Raw genomic sequence first — 19,709 nt, forward strand, 5'->3', positions numbered from 1 at the left:
TATTAATGTTTGTCTCCAGAAATAGAAGAAAGAAAATGTATGTTAATTGAATTGCAGGCATAGCCAATCCCGACCTCTTATTAATTAACTGATTGATTACTGCGAGGCAAAAAATTATGCTTTATTAGGCATGCTTTCAATTTGACAAAAGAAATTGCATACAAGATAAATATCATGCTAAACTCATCGTAGGCGTCTGTCTCATTTTATTTGGACTGACCTTTTGAACAGATTAACAGTATTGACTACTATGAATTATTACCAATGAGATTCAGACGTGATCCTATAAACTGCCTAACACGACCCAATTTGATAGAGTTAGTTCGAACGATTCAGAATTATGATGGGTCTTTCTGTTGAATTAAAACATCCTGCCTTTCATGTTAGGGAACAAGAACAGAAATTGATATTTGACTGCCGATATGCTAAGCACACATGCACTCTTCGTCGTACAGACCTCTTAATAACTATAACCACGTGATGCTGGATAGACTAAAACTTCTGTTAAGTACATATGGCGCAAAGGTATATTTTAATGAGCTATAAACTGATCTAAACAAATATATCATCTTCCGACACATCTGATCTAACAATAATCCTGTCTAGTAATCCACCTCGGTTAGGATGTACATCAATTCGTACAGAGTGATTGTAGATAAAAATGAACTAAACCAAATACAAGCTAACTAACACTCAATTTGCTATGTTTTTTTAAAACACAAGTATTGTAAAATAAACAACATTCATTTCTTTATTTCTACTTCAAACTTCAAGTTTTCAGCCAACAAGGTTTCAGGAGTGTGTACCTGGAAATGCTTACAATCGAAGAAGAAGGGAAGTCAGTAGAGTGACAATGGCAACAGAAACAGCAGCAGTAACAGCAGGTAACAAATAGAACAACTCCCAGTACAAGATACAGTTAGAGCCGATGGAAAAATGGCAGAAATACAGCAATAACTAGTAGCATAGAAACAGAGATCCAGGCAATCCAATTCCAGGAGAAACAGACCAATACAAACCAACCAATGGACTTAGCCAATACTTGAAAGAAGACAGAACTGATTGAACAGTTTGAACAAACTAAGAATCGAACAAACAGCAAGAAGAAAACAGTTTCTGATTTTTGTGATATCCCTCTCACTGTCTCCTTTCTTTTCAAAATCCAATGTCAGTCTTGAAATCTATTTGAGCTATCAAAAGAATTCTTTTTCCAGTTTTCTGTTTTTCAGATCTCAGCTCTCAATGTTCAATCTGAGTTCCCTATGTGCATCTGTGTGTCTGTGTCTTAATGTGTATCCTCCTCTTCTTTTTTTTATCTCTAAGCCTAAAACTCAACTCTTTAACAGCCTGTTTATCAATCAGAAAACCCCTCCCATGTGCTGTCTTCTTTTCAGTTTCCACTTACTATTTAAATAAAAACACACCCCCATGATATTCCCCGGCAGACTTACCTTTTGAGTAAGGTTTATTATTTCTGAACTAAAGCAGAATATGGACAGCAGAATGTAATCTGACAGCATATGCTGTCAAACTATTTTAACCCAAAAAGGGCCTTTATGCACATGTTGTGCACAAGTGCACATGCCCTCCAATTCAGATTGCAGCTAACAATCTAACCTTTTTATTTTTAGATTCAAATACAGCAACTATAAGTAGCCATACTTGATTCTTACTTTGATTCAAACAAAGTTGCAGCAGGCAACAGATTCAATTGTTAACATTCTAACTACTGAGATTAATTGATGGCATTTGTCGACTCGACTATACTAATTATAACATATACAATCAAAGACCATGATCAGAAATCTAACAGTATCAAAAATGCTATTCAAATTACACTGTCAAAACAAAATGCCCTTGGGAACTAAATAATCGAACAATTTCGAATTCAACTGACTATACAGTTTAAACACCCACACATTATTAGTGAATGAAGAAGGACTTGACCAAATGCAAGGGCCCGGGCAAGGTGGACAACAACAGTTGATGAAAATCCGAAACACAAACTAAACAAGACATTTCGGCCATACAAACGGACCTTTAATAAACACATGACATGAATAAAAACAAAGAGAAACAAGCTTACCTTAAAAATCCTTGGAAAAATCAGAAAAATCAGCTTGTGTTTGAACAGACCCTTCTCAAGGTTGAACGGACTTTAATCGAAGTGTTTCTCAAATGAGAAACACTTCGATTAAGGTCCATTAGACCCTAATCTCTTGGCTTAAACGGACACGGACCAGGCTTGGGGTTTCTAGGGTTCGTAGATGGTAGATTTGGGACTTAGGCTTCCATGGTTAGATTCGGACCAAACCAAGCATGGTTTGGTCACGAGGAGGTCCGGGGACTATCTGGTATGAAACTGGGGTGCATCAGTGTAAGTTGAGGTTCTGCTCGAATCTTTAAATGAAGATTCGAGCAGCTAGGATCTGATTCGAGGGAAAAGGATAACAGCTCTATGCTCAGGATAATGAGGTGGTCCTATGGTGTCAAGGAGGGGGTCATCGGCGTCCATGCCGCCGGCTTTCATGGTGAAGGTGTACAGAGGCGGCTAGGGTTCAAAGGGTTCGGTCTGTGAAGACGATGAAAGGTGGGGGGTGTTTGGAGGGTGTTTGGACGGGGCGTGGTGTATGGTTATAGGCTTATATAGTTAGTGAGGGGTCGATTCTTGGCCGTTGGATGGGGTGAGATGAAGGGTCAAGATCTTTTGGCTGGTAGGGAACGGTGTCGTTTCAACCAAAAGGGGTTTGGGTCGGTCCGGATGGAACGGGTCGGGTTCATCATGGGTTATGGGGAAGTGATCTTGGCCGTTGATCAATCTGAGATCAACGGCCTAGATCAGACTCGATCACTACGACGTCGTTTGGACGCTCTGGACGTCAGCTGGTGTGGACCGGGTACACATGGGGTTTTGGGTTTGATTTTGGGCCTCGAATTAAAACGAAAATAGGCCCAAACTGATTTCAACCCAATTCTGCACTCTCTTTTTATTATATTTTTTATTTTAAAACAAAACCTAAGTAAATCAAATTAAAATTCATTAATTAAACACTTAATACAATTATTTGCACACATATATTAAAATATTTAAAGCAAGTAAAATTAAACAAAACAACAATCACAGACAAAGATGCTTATTTATGATTTTTCTATTTAATAACCAGATTACGGTTCAAACTGCACATGACACACACTTTTTTTGTATTTTGTTTTAATAATAATAAAAAATGGACAAAAATCATAGATAATTAATAAAATGCCACGTGAAAAATCCAAAAATTGTACAGCAAGACCGATCGCTATTATTTTTTGTTTCTTTTGGAGTGATTGTCGCGTAAAACAAAAATCACGTGCTCACAACGAGTATCTATATGTTGGTGTCAAATATGCCTGTGAACCCTATACTATGATTAATGTAACTCCATTTGTATTGTTCATGCCTTATGTGATGATTTCTATTGTTAAGCAAAGCTTGTGGAAGTAATATTGGTATTTGAATATTGAAGAGCGTTGGCTCAAGTTGTAAAATGAATTGTGGAAGTATAATTGGCAATTGAATCTTATAGAGCATTGGCTCAAATTGTGAATTGAGTTGTGAAGTAAATGTGAAAAAGAAAAGAGGATTATGAAATTATCTCCCTTGCTGGGATGTTGTTGTTTAATGTTGTCTCCCTTGCCGGGATGCTATTGTTGATATTGTTTTCCTTGCCGGGATATAACTGTGGTGCTATTGTTCCCTTGCCGGGATTTAATTATAAATTTATTGATCCCCTTTCCCTTATTGCTTTGTGATTGTTATTTAGGTGAGGAAGAGTGTTAAAGCACGATGGGTGATGCCGTGCATTATTTTGGTAAGAGAGTGTTAAAGCACGAAGGGTGATGTCGTGTATGATTTTGTGAGGAAGAGTGTAAAAGCACGAAGGGTGATATCGTGTCGCACGATGTACATATCTGTGCCGATTATATTGACTTTTATGGTGAGGACGAGAGTAAAAGCACGAAGGGTGATGTCGTGCCGATTATATTGATTCTTATGGTGAGGACGAGAGTAAAAGCACGAAGGTGATGTTGTGCACTTGTTTGATTTCTGATTCTTGTTGATAATTGAGTTATGGCTTTCCTTATATTTACCTGTTGTTCTTCTGTTATTATTTGATGTTTCCCCGCAGTATGTTTCCCTCCCCCATCCTTAACTGTATAATCATGCTTTTATTTTTTGCGGTATATGATTTAACTGCACAGGTTTATTTGGTAGTCTGGTCCTAGCCTCGTCACTACTTCGCCGAGGTTAGGCTAGGCACTTACCAGCACATGGGGTCGGTTGTTCTAATACTACACTTTGCACTGTGTTCCGATTCCGGTGTAGCAGCTTTTGGACCTTAATTTTGGGGTTGTTGCCTTCAGTCCATTCGGAGATCCGAGGTAGTCCTGCAGGGGTCTGCAGGCCTTGGCATCTCCTTCTATCCTTTTATTATGTTTCTTTTATGTATTTCAGGGACAGTGTTATAATAACTCTTTCAGACCTTTATTTGTAGTATTCCTAAACAGTTTGTGAAATTATGACACCAGTCTTGGGTAGTTTATGTATGGATTGGTATTGACATCTTTATTAATATATTATATTTCAGTCTTTCGCTTTGAATTTCTATCGTTATTATAATGTTGCCTCTTAATTGTTAAAGGATTAAAAATGGAAAAAAGGTAAGTAATTCAAATGGTTGGCTTGCCTAGATTTCACTAGTAGGCACCATCACGACTCCCGAGGGTGGGAAGTCCGGGTCGTGACAATATTATAATTGAAAATACCAATCACAAGCAAGCTGTTGCTGACAAAGGAAAGGAGATTACTACAAGAGCCAACCTTGTGGAGGACAATAAGCGGAAGAACAAATCAAATAACATGTATGATAAAAAAAAAATGGTTATAAGCCCAAAACCAACAATCAAACCTTCAAGAAAAAAGGTAATTGCTTTATGTGTGGCAAACCTAGCCATCATGCTGCTCAATGCCGGAAGAGGGTTGGGAATGACAATCTCGCTAAGGCTAAAGTAAATTTAACTGAAGCCAAAACGGATGACATAATTGCTGCAGTTATTTCCCAAGTGAACCTTGTGGCCAATGTGAAAAATTGGGTGTTAGATTTGGGTGCCACTAGGCACATATGTGCTAACAAAAAAGACTTTGTGTCTTACACCCAATTTAAGGAAGGAGAAGAGGTTGTATATCTTGGTGACTCAAGGACTAACCCGGTTCTTGGAAAAGGCAAAGTTCCTCTCAAACTCACATCTGTTGAAACTTTGGCATTGAATGACATGTTGTATGTTCCTAGTATCCGAGCCAATTTGGTCTCTGTGGGATTATTAGGAAAAGTGGAGATAAAGGTATCTTTTGAATCTGATAAGGTCGTGTTGACCAAGAATAATAATTTTGTTGGAAAGGGTTATTATAACCATGGATTATTTGTACTAAATGTTATGAATGAAAATGCCAGTACTTCTTACTTGATTGATTCTTTTAATTTATGACATGCTAGATTAGGACATGTTAGTTTATCTTATATTAAGAAAATGCATTCTGAAGGTCTCATTTCAAATATTAATTATTCTAATATTGATAAGTGTAAAGTTTGTGCCGAAGCTAAACAAACTAAGAAATCATGTGCTTCAGTATTTAGTGAATCTGAATTATTAAGTTTAGTCCATACTGAATTGCTACAAAAGCCAACCTTGTGGAGGACAATAAGCGACAGAACAAATTAAATAACAGGTATGATAAAAGAAATGGTTATAAGCCCAAAACCAACAATCAAACCTTCAAGAAAAAAAGGTAATTGCTTTGTGTGTGGCAAATCTGGCCTACATGCTGCTCAATACTGGAAGAGGGTTGGGAATGACAATCCCGCTAAGGCTAAAGTAAATTTAACCAAAGCCAAAGCGGATGACATAATTGCTGCAGTTGTTTCCCAAGTGAACCTTGTGGCCAATGTGAAAGATTGAGTGTTAGATTTGGGTTCCACTAGACACATATGTGCTAACAAAAAAGACTTTGTGTCTTACACCCAAGTTGAGGAAGGAGAAGTGGTTGTATATCTTGGTGACTCAAGGACTACCCCTGTTCTTGGAAAAGACAAAGTTCTTCTCAAACTCACATCTGGCAAAACTTTGGCATTGAATGACGTGTTGCATGTTCCTAGTATCCGAGCCAATTTGGTTGCTGTGGGATTATTAGGAAAAGTGGGGGTGAAAGTTTCTTTTGAATCTGATAAGGTCGTGTTGACCAAGAATAATAATTTTGTTGGAAAATGGTATTATAACCATGTATTATTTGTACTCAATGTTATGAATGAAAATGCTAGTACTTCTGTTTACTTAATTGATTCTTTTAATTTATGGCATGCTAGATTAGGACATGTTAGTTTATCTTATATTAAGAAAATGCATTCTAAAAGTCTCATTTCAAATATTAATTATTCTAATATTGATAAGTGTGAAGTTGTGGCGAAGCTAAACAAACTAAGAAATCATGTGCTTCAGTATTTAGAGAATCTGAATTATTAAGTTTAATCCATACTGATTTAGGAGATTTGAAACAAACTTTGACTAGAGGAGGGAAAAAAATATTATGTGACTTTTATAGACGATTTTTCTAGATATACAAAAGTTTATTTATTGAGAAATAAAGATGAAGCCTTTGATAAGTTTTTAATTTATAAAACTGAAGTAGAAAATAAATTGGGTAAGAAAATCAAAAGAGTTAGATCCGATAGAGGTGGTGAATTTATTTTATTAAATGATTATTGTGAGAAAGAAGACATAATTCGCGAGATAACTCCATCATATTCTCCACAATCAAATGGTGTAGCGGAAATAAAAAATAGGACCTTAAAGGAAATGATGAATAACATGCTTGTTAGTTCTGATGCTCCGGATAATCTTTGGGGTGAAGCCATTTTATCTGCTTGTCATTTACAAAATAGAATTCCTAATAAGAAAACGGGTAAAACTCCTTATGAATTGTGGAAGGGCTATCCACCTAATTTGAAATATTTGAAAGTATGGGGGTGCTTGCTAAATTTATGTTGCCTTATCCTAAGAAAAGAAAAATAGGATCTAAAACATCGGATTGTATGTTTATTGGGTATGCTGAAAACAGTGCATCATACAGATTTGTAGTAGTCAAAAGTGATGTACTTGAAAACAATATTATTGTTGGAAAAAAAAAAATGCTGAATTTAAAAAAAATATTTTTTCTTTAAAATTTGAAAATATTTCTGATGCTCCTATTATTCCAAGTGATAATATTTCACATGTTCAAATTATTAGAAATGATTTTGAAAGTGAGGATTTAAGAAGAAGCAAAAGATCAAGGAAAGAAAAATCTTTTGATAATGATTTTTATACTTATCTAGTGGATAATGATCCTTTAACATATTCTGAAACTATTTCTTCGTCTGATGCCTCATTTTGGAAAGAAACTATTGATGTAGAATTAAACTCAATTTTACAAAATAAAACTTGAATTTTAGTTGATTTACCTCTGGGAGCTAAACCCATTGGTTGTAAATGGATTTTTAAGAAGAAACTCAATCCGGATGGTTCCATTGATAAATACAAAGCTAGACTTATTGCAAAAGGTTTTACCCAAAAATAAAATATTGATTATTTTGATACTTATGCTCTTGTAACTAGAATTTTCTCAATTCGTGTTTTATTTGTATTGGCTTTTATTTATGAACTTTTGATTCACCAAATGAAAGTTAAAACTGCATTTTTAAATGGTGATTTGGAAGAGGAAATTTACATGGAGCAACCTGCGGGTTGTATAATGTCTGGCCAAGAAACCAAAGTATGTAAATTGCTAAAATCTTTATATGGTCTAAAGCAAGCACCTAAACAGTGGCATGAAAATTTGATCAAATATTGGTTAATGATGGTTTTTCATCAATTGAAGCAGATAAACATGTTTATACAAAATGTGTAGATGGTACATGTGTTATTATTTGCCTTTATGTGGATGGCATGCTTATTTCTAGTTCTAGCCTTGATTTGGTACATAAAACCAAAATTTTCTTGTCTTCTAATTTTGAGATGAAAGACATGGGAGAAGTTAGTGTTATTTTAGGCATGAAAATTATAAGAGATGACAATAGTTTAATGTTGACTCAAGAACATTATTTTGAAAGAATTCTTAAAAAAAATTTAGTTCACTATATTTTTTAATATTCTTTTCGAGATACGTGGGGGATTGATAGAAAAAATAATATTTTTAATATCTCAAAAAGAAATATTCAAATTAATGTCTATGTTCATTCCTTGATATAATATTAATTGCTCTTTATTATACAAATTACTCTTATTATTTGTAATAGATTGTACAATACAATTTTGAAATAATAAATCTGATTTTGAATACCCATATATATGTATATATGAGATTTGAAGACATTTTTTAGCCTTAAATGGTTTTACATTTTGTTTATTAAAGCCTTATGGCTTTTCATTTTGGACGTTGCTCAGTCAAAAGCAAACTGACAATTTAGTCTTAATTGTATTTATGTTTCAAAACGTTTTAATTTTCTAATGAAAACGTTTGTTTGTAACAGTCATTCCATTTTGAAAAAGCCATTATGGCTTGGACGTTATCTGAAAAATAGTTCATTTGTTTTGGACTATATATATTTTTGTGTTTTCATCTTCTAAATAGAGTGATCAGAGTTAAAAACTTTTTTTCCTTTTTTCTTTTGTGTTGGGTTTTCTTCTCATAAGTCTTTGTTGTTGTTGTTGTTGTTGTTCCTAGTTATACTAGAAGAGCTTGTTGAATCCTGAACAATACGCCTAATAATATTCATCACCATATGAACGAAATATCCTTACGAACAGTATACTTAACACGCCTCAAACTAAATTTTTTAATACCGGTAATCATTCAATTTTTCCAACAAAGCAAATACCAAATCTTCCTAGAAAGGAGAGAACTAAGAAGCAACCACACACAAACATGACAATACAAGAAACCTTCCTAGAAAGTGGAAAATCAACCACACATAGAAATGACCAAGTATGTCCAAAAATAACCTTATCCTCCTCACCTTCACATAAATTTTACAGCAGAACTATACTAATAATTCCACAAACAGAAAGACAAAAGAAAACAATGGGGAGTTGTGATAACAAATTTACAAACCTTTTAGTAATATAGTACTTGTACTACTGTAGAAAACTAAGTAAAATAATGCTGGCTAAGGAATTCGATCTTCCCGAGGAAGTATTGGAAGTACTGCCGTCAGATCCATTTGAACAGTTGGATGTGGCGCGTAAGATCACCTCCATTGCTCTTTCCACGCGCATCTCCGCCTTGGAATCGGAAGCCGACGCCCTCCGCCGCCAGCTGTCGGAGAGGGATGACGTCATCTCCGACCTTCACTCCCAGCTCGACTCCCTCGACTCCTCCCTCTCCGACGCATCCGACAAGCTTTCCCGCGCCGAGCAGGAGAAGGTCCGACCCGACCAATTTGGGCTTCGTGTTGCATCTTCTTCTTCTTGGACTAGGGGTTGACCTTTTGATAGTGTTTGAATTTTTGCAGGAGAGTTTGGTGAAAGAGAATGCAGCGCTATCCAATACTGTAAAGAAGCTTAATCGTGATGTTGCTAAGGTATTATTAACTCTTACTCCGTCCCAACGTGACAGTGTTGGCTTGACACAAAATTTAAGAAGAAAAGAAAGACTTCTGGTACATGTGGCCTAAAACAAGTTATGAATCATGTTACTGAGGGTAAAATAAAAAGTTTGAAGTTAAATGTTTGTGAATGTAAAATGCGACATTCTTTTTGAACAAAGGAGTAGTTTTTAGTTTGTTTGGGGATGGATGGAGCATAATGGATATAGAGGATTTAAATTGCGAATTCCAGCTAGTGTGTGATTGAAACATAGTTTGTGCTGTGCTCATTTGAAAAATTGGGGATGGGGGTGGGTGAGACAGGAAAGCTGGATTATGGGTTTTTAGAGTTGGGCAAATTATCGCAATTTGGCAACTGAATGATGCTGCTGTACTTGGTCCATACTAGCATTTGTCTAAAGATTATAGTTTTCGAAACTCAAAGTTTTTTCTTAAAATCTTTTTATAGATAGCTAAAAATAAGTAAAGTTTGAATCTTTAAATAGGTGACCCTGTGGATTTGGTGTCTTTTTAATAGGTCATAATGTAGAAGGTTTCTTTCCTCTTCTTTTTTCCTTTAAGCATCCGGTTTCAAAAGTTTACTGACACGACTACTTCGGATTTAGGCTAGTCGCCAGGAAAGCCTACTAAGGGGGTAAACTGTTCTTTTCTGAAGAGTGAAGAGGACTCCATTCCCAAGGTCCGAAATCAGAGCCTTTAATCCAGAAGCTAGTTGAAATAGCAATATGCTTTTATGGCTTGATAAGAGATTTAAGAGAGGAAGGGGAAAAAAGGGTGGGAAGACAAGATTATTAGGGGTATTTGTCTAACAGTTTCACTTTATTCGGAGGAATTTTTAGCTAGTTAAAGACCTTATGGAGTGACGAGAGCTCCTACCTGTTATAGAGTATGCAATTGTCAGTTTAGCAATTATACAAACAAGCGTTTTTATACTTTCCAGTAATGTCCTCTGGTTAGAGCAGTTACATACATTAACATGTGTTAGCCTCTTTTAACTCAGCCTCTCGCACCCACAATCCACTTACCCCCATAAAGGCGCTATTCCTCTTGACCCAAATTTCTGACGTCATGTATCTACTATGGTATTTAGACTATTGCTTTTGGTATTTAATTGTTGAAAAAGATTTGTTGTCTTGAAAATTACAGTTGGAAGCCTTCAGAAAGACACTTATGAGATCACTCAATGAGGAAGAAGACAGCCCGGTAAGTCAATTGAAGTATTTCTCCATCTTCCTGTTGTTAATTAACTACACAAAAGTATAGTATTCCTGGAACTAAAATAATGCTTGTGAACTGAACTATTACGTGGATATGGGTTTGAATTTCTGGGTGCTCAAAGTTTTTCAGGATAAACTGGCAACACTACTACCTCCTAATCTTGCTATGTAGAGGATGTGCTATCCTTATTAATACCCTGTCACTTTTGGTGTCTGACAGGCTGGAGCTCCAAATCTTGCCAAAAATGGACAAAGCCAATCAGGTTTGTCCTTTTTGTCATTGTTCGATGTCTATATTCTTTTTCAGCGATTTGCTCATATTCATTATCTTTTTCGGGAACTTCTTGTGCTGCTCCAAAGTTTACTATGTGAAATATGCTGTGAAGTTTACTATGTGACATGTGTTCCAGAGTTTACTATGTGAAGTATGTTTATTAGAGTGGAGTTTCTCCACAGCTTTTAGATATAGGAATTTTTGTCTTTTCACGAGGATACTTCGACACATGAAGTTATCTATTATTGGTTCTAAGGATTAAAAGGTTTTTATTGATTTGAGAATCTATTCTGCATCTAATTCTACTATACTTGAGTCATTTCCTCTTCCCTTTTGATTTTCTCTTAGCATATGTACTGGACACTTCTTTTTCTATTTGGGGTAAATGGAGGTTGGAGGAAACAATTAACTTTGCCAATTCTATAAATTATTCAGATGAAGATGCTTCCCTGCCACCTCCTCGGGCCCAGTCAACAGAGAGTGGACATTCATATTCAGAGGATGCCGAGTCAGAAAGTGAGCTCTAAAACCCAAAATTGTCTGTATTGTGACATTGTTAATGACCTCTGGCTAAGCAACTTTTGATCTACGAAACACTTACATTCCGTAACTTAACCATAAACTTATATTTTTATTCAATGGTTGCAGCTTCTAGGCCTCGCATATCGCCAGGCTTGTTGTTAGCATCACAGACTAGTACTCCACGTCTTACTCCTCCTGGTTCCCCTCCAAGTCTTTCGGCATCTGTGTCTCCTTCAAGGTCACCAAGACCATTATCTCCAAGGAGACATTCCATTTCATTCTCAACAACAAGAGGCATGTTTGATGACAGATCTTCAGTATATTCGTCAACCTCAAGCCAGTATGGCTCGATGTCAGGCCTTGAAACAGGATCACAAACTGGTTTGTTCTTTTGAAAACATCAAATTGGGTTCCTTTCTTTGCTCAAGTTTGGCATGCATAAGTTAATATCTGTGATGTTTGTTTGATCTAAAACTGCAGTACTTTTGTCTTAAGCTCAAAGGTTGGTCTATAATGGACAACTTCTTTTGTGTAGAATTGTTGGGATGAATAAATTTTAGTTAATGAAATACATTCTTCCCAATTGAGGGCCTATCTTTGAGTAAGGTAATGCAAGGATGAGGGATGGCTCTCTTGTCTGCAATCACCACCTTCTACTGGATACCGTGCAGTTTAAGTGCCACCAGTACTCTTTTGCACTTATATATAGTGCATCAATGCGTACCCGTGTTACTACTTCTTAATTTAACAAAATTAAAGCCTTATGTTGTTTTGATGTCTGACATGAGTTTCACCACCTTTTCATGTACTATTCCAGCACGGGCTCGAGTGGATGGAAAGGAGTTCTTCCGACAAGTCAGGTAAAGCTATTGCCACTATCCTCTGTGATTCATCTTTATATGATCCCGATTTTCCATTTTGAGCTTGTGTTTCATTACCATGGATGGTTTATGCATTATCAGGAGTCGGCTATCATACGAGCAGTTTGGTGCCTTTCTAACAAATGTTAAGGAATTAAACTCGCACAAGCAAACAAAAGAGGTATGATTTCCCTACGCATATCACTTGATCTTATGACATTAACTACCACGTATTTTACAAATATAACAGCTTATTTTGATAATTTTAGGATACTTTGCGGAAAGCAGCTGAAATTTTTGGTGATGAAAACAAGGACCTGTATACCATCTTTGAAGGGTTGATTACTCGTAATGCCCAATAAAATGTAATCTTCCTAGTTTGGAGCCTGGAGCCTGTTGCATGTATTTTTACTGTAAAGTGATTAATAAATTAAATGTACCAAAAGTTTGTAATTATTGCTTCACTGCCTTGGAGCTTCTTCTTTTGTAATCTATGTATTGTATCTTAATTTATAGCTTCACCAGCAAAAAGCATTTCATGACATTTTTATTCAACTCAAATATTTTGAGCTTTGAAAATCTAGTACCTCAATGTCACCTTTTGTGTTGTAAGGCTTCAAATCTCATCAACTTCTATTGCTTCCCTTTTCATTCCGGAGTACTACTAAATCCAAGAATGAGTTAGCAGGTTCGGTAGAACTCAGTGTATTGGATCAAATCCTATATATATGTGTGCAAAAACAAATAGAAATAGAATTAAATATTGATTAACTCGGAAGGCCACAATGTTTACATTCTAGATTCGTCTGTGTGTTCATCCATCTCGAAAGAGAAACTGGAAAAAGAAAAAAAGGAACCTTTTTGAGTTTGACACTGGTGATCTCTATTTGATCTGCACGCAAAATTAAATGCTGAATAAATAAAAAGTGTGTGTATATATATATATATATATATATATATATATATATATATATATATATATATATATTTGTATATATATATATATATATATGATCTGCACAGGTCTGTGCATATCTACTAATATGCTATCATTAATTATATTTTGTATTTATAATCTTTGCTCTAGGTCCCTACAGTATTTATTTTTACACGTTCCACAATTTCGGGCATGCAAATGCAGGTTGACAACCGCTATTTTCCATATTTCCTTTTTCTCATTGTCTCCTTCTCCTATCTCTCTATACTTCTCTCTCATTCATTCTGCAATTCTCCCATTTTTGGATTCTGTTGAGGAAGCCTAATTCATCCTTTTTTGGTTTATTTGGCTTTAATTTTGTGTTCTTTCTGTGAAGATCCATGGAAACTATTCTTGAACATTCAGCTAATTCTCCATGGTATATATTCTCAAACTCATTTGTTATGACTATGATGATATTTGGTTTGGTTTGTTACTTCATAAAGTTTCCTCTTTTTTGCTAAATAGGAAATAGGCAGCCCCGTTAATTTTAGCTAGACCAATTTGTGTTGTTGACGAGATAGTAATGTCACAGCCCTCTATATATTATGTGATGTCATAAATGGATCACTGTATATCTCTATCATATCAACCACCTCTCAATCCCAAATTAGTAATTGGGTCGGGCTATATGAATCTTTACATAGAAGATTCATTATATTAGACCGTTGTCACGTTGATGATCATCAATCTATCGCGACTCTCCTCCTTTATGTGGATCATTGTCATATGACAAAATTCGGATGACAAGGTAACATATTAACATTTTTTTATGTTGGGGGGTAAAACCAGAAATGATGTTGGCAGTTTTTCTTTGGCAATTTTTGAATTTCTAGGCATGGTTTTCGCTCTTTAATATAATCTATGATTTTTGCGTCGTTTTCCTAAATTAGGCTGCAGGTAGATTCAGATAACATTATTTTATTAACAATTTAAGGGCATGTGATCGGTAAAATGGACGAAGAAATGGGAGAAGAAGCTTTTTCCTTGTTTGTATGCCTGTAAAATCTTTGTGGAATATTTGTATGATTTTCTAAAACTTAATAAAATCAGTGCTTTTCAAGAAATGATCTTTTTATATCTCTGGATTCCCAAAATTATGTTAACAGTGAGAATACCCGCAATGCCGATGAAGAAGAGTCAGACGAGGAGCTTTTCAAGATAGGGCACAAGCTACTATTTTGTGCTTCCTCCATTTCTCTCTCCGCTGAAGGTGAAAATCCATTGGACACGCTAGTTTCTCCATCATATAGTATTATATTACATCTGTTTATATACTCCATCAGTTTATCTCTTCCGTATATAAATCTTTTTATCATTTTATGCTAGAGTTTCGAAGTCTAAGCATGGGAGAAGATCATATGGATGAAGATTCTACTAGAGAAGTAATTGAGGAGGATAAAGTATATGAGGAGTCGATAAGAGAAGCTCCCGAGGATCAGACAGAGTCTGAGTCAACAACTTCCAAGCCTAGCACTTCAGATTCTGATGGTTGGCAAGGATTTATTAAAAGACTAAAGAAAGGGCCATCCATACATTTGCATACGTTCCATCCTAACATGCCTTCCCTACCTTCACTACCTTCTTTAAAGATGTTATCCAAAAGAAAAAGTAGGAGTGCACGGCGGAGCATGCCAATGTTGCCTGCTCCTAATCTAGATGTTGATTTGCAATACTGCTTTGAAGCTAACTGGAAGAATTTCTCCCTCTCAGAACTTCAGCAAGCTACCGACAACTTTAGCCCTGGTAACGCTTTCTATATGTATTCTGGCTTTTTCTTTATAATTGCTCCTACTATTGTTGTAGAACCACATTGTGATGCCTAATCTTTTATTGTCATTTGTGAAGAGAATTTGATTGGTGAGGGAGGTTATTCTGAAGTATACAAGGGACATCTCAAAGATGGCCAACCTGTGGCAGTAAAAAGGTTGACGAGAGGATCTCAAGAGGAAATGACATCTGACTACTTATCTGAGCTAGGAATTTTAGTACATGTCAAACATCCAAACATTGCCAATGTAATTGGATATGGAGTTGAAGGTGGGATGCACCTTGTTCTTCCTTTGTCTCCTCATGGGAGCTTAGCTAATATGCTTAATGGTATGTTCCCTAATCTTCTTTTTATGAAATTACACCTTATGTAGATTTTTAACTTACTTTCTTTTATTATGTATTTTACATTTTCAGGTGAGAGGGGTAAATTGACTTGGCACATAAGGTATAATATTGCTCTGGGCGCAGCAGCAGGCCTTGCATATCTTCATGAGGGGTGCCAGAGGAGGATTATCCACAGAGATATAAAGGCTGCTAATGTATTGTTGACAGAAGATTTCGAGGCTCAGGTATTTCTTTGTACTGGTCATCACACGATGAAAATATGTGGTGTTTCGAAGTGGCTTTATCGACATGCAATTAAATTCATTTCTATGTTTTCGGAATGTTATCTTTCATAGTACCTGCATATAATACATAATTTCAACTATGTGTTTTATTACTTGTTACCAACATGAAGTTTTCTTCAAGTGTCCGAACTCGATGGCTCTTATTACTTTAGGGATAAAACTCAATGCAGTTTATTTACAGATTACTAATTACTGATTCGTGTCTAGAAATTTGGAGTCACAAGTTCTACAAGGTTGCTGTGTTTCTATTTTGTTCACATTAAATTGCAGGATTTTTTGTTGCTCATCTTTTGATTTTCTGTAGATATCTGACTTTGGACTTGCAAAATGGCTCCCTGATAAGTGGACTCACCTCACTGTATCGCAGTTTGAAGGCACCTTTGGGTTTGTGGGAACCTAAGCTTTTTACCTATTGTAAATATGCGATAAGGATCCCTTGTGGTAACTTTCATCTTACATGTTCATGGCAGTTACCTCCCTCCTGAGTTCTTTATGCATGGCATTGTGGATGAAAAAACTGATGTCTATGCTTTTGGTGTGTTACTGTTGGAGCTCATTTCCGGACGTCCAGCTTTGGATGAATCTCGCAATAGTGTTGTGATGTGGGTATGTAATCATCTCAAGTCCCCTTCATTTAATCAACTGTAGACGTAGTAATACAAATTGGCTATTGTTTCAAGTATCAATCAGAGTGGTAGGATAAACTGTAACCAAATAACTTTACAGGCTAAACCTTTACTTCTCGGCAAGAAACATAATGAGATAGTTGATCCATCACTCGGAGATGCCTATGACTCAGAACAACTTAATCAGATTCTTATGGTTGCCTCATTATGCATACAACAAGATTCAGCAGATCGGCCTTCAATGAGCCAGGCAAGTAACATTAATTTTAGTCGGAGAATAGCCAACACTAATATTATCATAGTAACATAAATGTTGATAATATAACCATTTAAAAGAAGAGCATGGGATTTTTGCTGCAAATTTTGCCATCTTCTGGTATCTTCCATATTCACGCTTCTTCTAATTCTAGGAGCTAATGCATGATGGAACAATCAGAATGTTCAAAATTTTATTGATTAGGAAAGTGTTGATTATAATCATTCAAAAGAAAATGATGGACATAAGAATCACAATGTAAAACATTTTCCTAATTCTTGCATGTTGACAAAGACAGTTGCTTCAACCGAAGACAATATTTAAATGATTAAGAAAACTTTATTGGGAGAGGCAAGGTAATCTCCTCGTGCTATACTCAAAGCCATGATATATTGTGCTTTTTTCTGGGGATGTAGGGTGATAAGCTTTGATTGTTTGTTCCATTTATTCTCACCCTAGGCCAATGGCAAGTCTGTTATATGAACTATACTACAAATGGTTAGCAGTTATATCATATAAACACTATTACTCAAAAGGAACTTCTCTGTACATAAAGCTTCTTTTAAGTGTGGTTGGAAATGTTAAGCTTATATGAAGAAGACTTCGTGCTATATCTTTTAACATCAACAAAAGCATAAGAGAAGCCTATGTATTCTATTTTTCATCTTTGATATTAACATGCAGGTTGAGCAAATGTTAATTGGTGATGACGGTATTCTACAGAGCAAGAAAAAGTTCAAAAGATGGCCTCCCCTCAAGCGAAGATGTGCCATAGAACTGGATGCGCTACTTGAGTCTCCCTGACAAAAGTTTACAGATAATCCAAACAAGTAAAATCATCTAGAACTAGACCTTCTTAGCAGTGAGGATCTTTTTATGCGATTGAGCCCTCTGTAGTTGATGTCTGCACCATAGAGCTATTGGAATTCAAAGCAAGCATTATTAGGTGATTAAAAGTTCTATACCAGTTATGTCGGAATTTGACAACCGAAACTGGGATAAGAAATCAAAACAAGAAGTGTAATGCTTCAACAGTTTGAAGTTTTGACAAGCGTAGCAGCTTTTGTCAGTGAATGTTCGACAACTATGTTGAAGAAGAAAGATATGCTAACATCTCTAGGGTGCATATTCAGATTCATCTCTATTTGATGCCATTTTTGTTTAAATACCTCCACAACTTATCAACTTGCTAGATTTTGAAACGGAATTCAATGGATACATAGAATTCTGAACTCTAGATATATGTAGGTGAAATGTTATAAACTAGGTTGCATGTACTTGAGTTTGACATGGCCAGCAAATAAATATGCATAGTACATTCTTTTTGTCAGAAATTGCAGATTATTGTCTAATGAGTTGTGATTGAATGCTCTTTGAAGATTTTCAAATACATATTTTGCTATTTTATTTTTCATATTTGCTTTATTCTTGATGTCTTTTCTCTAGCACTGTGGTTCCAAATGAACTGGATGACCCAAGAGTTCACACTTCATGGTTTATTCAAATTCAAAACTAAACAAACCATTAAAATGGAGGGTTCTTGAAATCAAGCACGTCTCAATAAAATTTGTGGCTTAAAGCCAAATTTTAATAAGTGGCATTTCTTTTTTTTTCTTCTTTTTTCTTTTGTTTATACTGTAGTTATCTTACAAAATGTAATACTAATATTTACTTTGGTTTTTTTCTTTCTTTTTGTCTATAATTTAGTTATCTTACAAAATATAATACGTAGTACTAATATTTATATTGGTAAGAAAATTCAAGTTATTAATATATTAGTCATGTATTTATAATGTGTTACCATGAATCTTATTATGAAAATATTATTTACCAATATGAAGATTTGAATTCAAAGTTCTAAAATATTTCTATTGTTAAAAAATAGACAGTCTTTATTTCTACTTTTATAAGAAGTTTGTATAAACTTCAATATTGTCTAAACAAAAATAAAATAGAAAATTCAAAATTAAAAATATTCTTGAGATCCCAAAATTTAGGGGGCCTAAAGCAAATGCTTTACTAACCTTCCTCTTGACTCTTGAGCCACCCATGCTTGAAATAAGAGTGAAGTCTCCAAATAAAAGCAAAATCGAGGGTAGATATTAAGCAAAAAAAACAAAATAAAAATACGAGGGATGATACATCTTGTTGTTATTTGGAAGGATTTTAAGTTATATAAACAAATTTTCTTTTATACCCAGTTTAACCTATGACACGTTTTTTGCCATTTATATATATAGTTATATGATCCATAAAATATTTTTCTAGAAAAACGAAAATCATCATGTATAACATTTTACTTCAGTTCACTACTTTTTCGAAGACCAATTTTGTAATTAGGCCAAAATTCCAAAGGAGGTTCGTATAATTAATCTGAAGGAGGAGTCATAATAAAAGGAAAAATGTAAAATATTAAGTAATATTTTTCTTATATCTAAATTTTTGTAGACAAAGTTATTTGGCTAGCGTTTGGACATAGATTTGATTGAAACTTAAAAAAAGAAAAGAAGAGTTTTTGAAGTTGTGTTAGAAAAATAATTTTTAAAAATTTAAATTATGCTTGGACATGTATTTTATTTGAAGAAAGGTTGAAGTTATGTGAATTAAATTTTTTTTTTCTACCAAAAACTATCCTTGGGAATTTGAAATTTTTTTATAAACAAATAAGTAATATTTTTAAAATTGTTTTTGAAAAAATGAAGCCATAATATATGGCCAAACCGGAGCTGCAAATCAAAAAAAAAATGTAGCAGGTATTTTTCATTAATAAAAAATAGGACCCAACTATAAGAAGTAGTACATAAAACCGACTAAGAGGGTGTTTGGATTGACTTATTTTAAGTGTTTATTGGCTTTTAAGCATTTTTTTAATTTGTGTGGTATTTGACAACGATAAAAA

General features: G+C 35.0%; 2 protein-coding genes across 3 annotated transcripts; both read left to right on the plus strand.

The window, feature by feature from the left end:
* Positions 1 to 9,025: 9,025 nt before the first annotated feature.
* Positions 9,026 to 13,129, plus strand: LOC107784131 (uncharacterized protein At4g15545-like). Its single transcript, XM_016605201.2, has 9 exons — positions 9,026 to 9,496; positions 9,585 to 9,653; positions 10,824 to 10,880; positions 11,115 to 11,157; positions 11,604 to 11,684; positions 11,817 to 12,071; positions 12,508 to 12,550; positions 12,653 to 12,731; positions 12,820 to 13,129. The coding sequence occupies exons 1-9, from the start codon at positions 9,233 to 9,235 to the stop codon at positions 12,910 to 12,912; spliced, it is 984 nt and encodes a 327-aa protein (XP_016460687.1). The 5' UTR covers positions 9,026 to 9,232; the 3' UTR covers positions 12,913 to 13,129.
* A 587-nt stretch (positions 13,130 to 13,716) lies between these two features.
* On the plus strand, positions 13,717 to 18,144 carry LOC107784130 (receptor-like cytosolic serine/threonine-protein kinase RBK2). 2 transcript variants are annotated; one of them, XM_016605200.2, is made up of 9 exons: positions 13,717 to 13,905; positions 14,636 to 14,739; positions 14,856 to 15,272; positions 15,375 to 15,626; positions 15,714 to 15,868; positions 16,233 to 16,312; positions 16,399 to 16,534; positions 16,655 to 16,804; positions 17,495 to 18,144. In XM_016605200.2, the coding sequence occupies exons 1-9, from the start codon at positions 13,868 to 13,870 to the stop codon at positions 17,612 to 17,614; spliced, it is 1,452 nt and encodes a 483-aa protein (XP_016460686.1). In that variant the 5' UTR covers positions 13,717 to 13,867; the 3' UTR covers positions 17,615 to 18,144. The 2 variants fall into 2 exon arrangements, with proteins under 2 accessions (XP_016460686.1, XP_075113319.1); XM_075257218.1 differs by lacking the exon at positions 13,717 to 13,905 and adding an exon at positions 14,100 to 14,277.
* Positions 18,145 to 19,709: the final 1,565 nt, after the last annotated feature.

This window comes from Nicotiana tabacum, chromosome 7 (genome assembly GCF_000715075.1).
Source record: "Nicotiana tabacum cultivar K326 chromosome 7, ASM71507v2, whole genome shotgun sequence".
Classification (NCBI taxonomy): Eukaryota; Viridiplantae; Streptophyta; class Magnoliopsida; order Solanales; family Solanaceae; genus Nicotiana; species Nicotiana tabacum.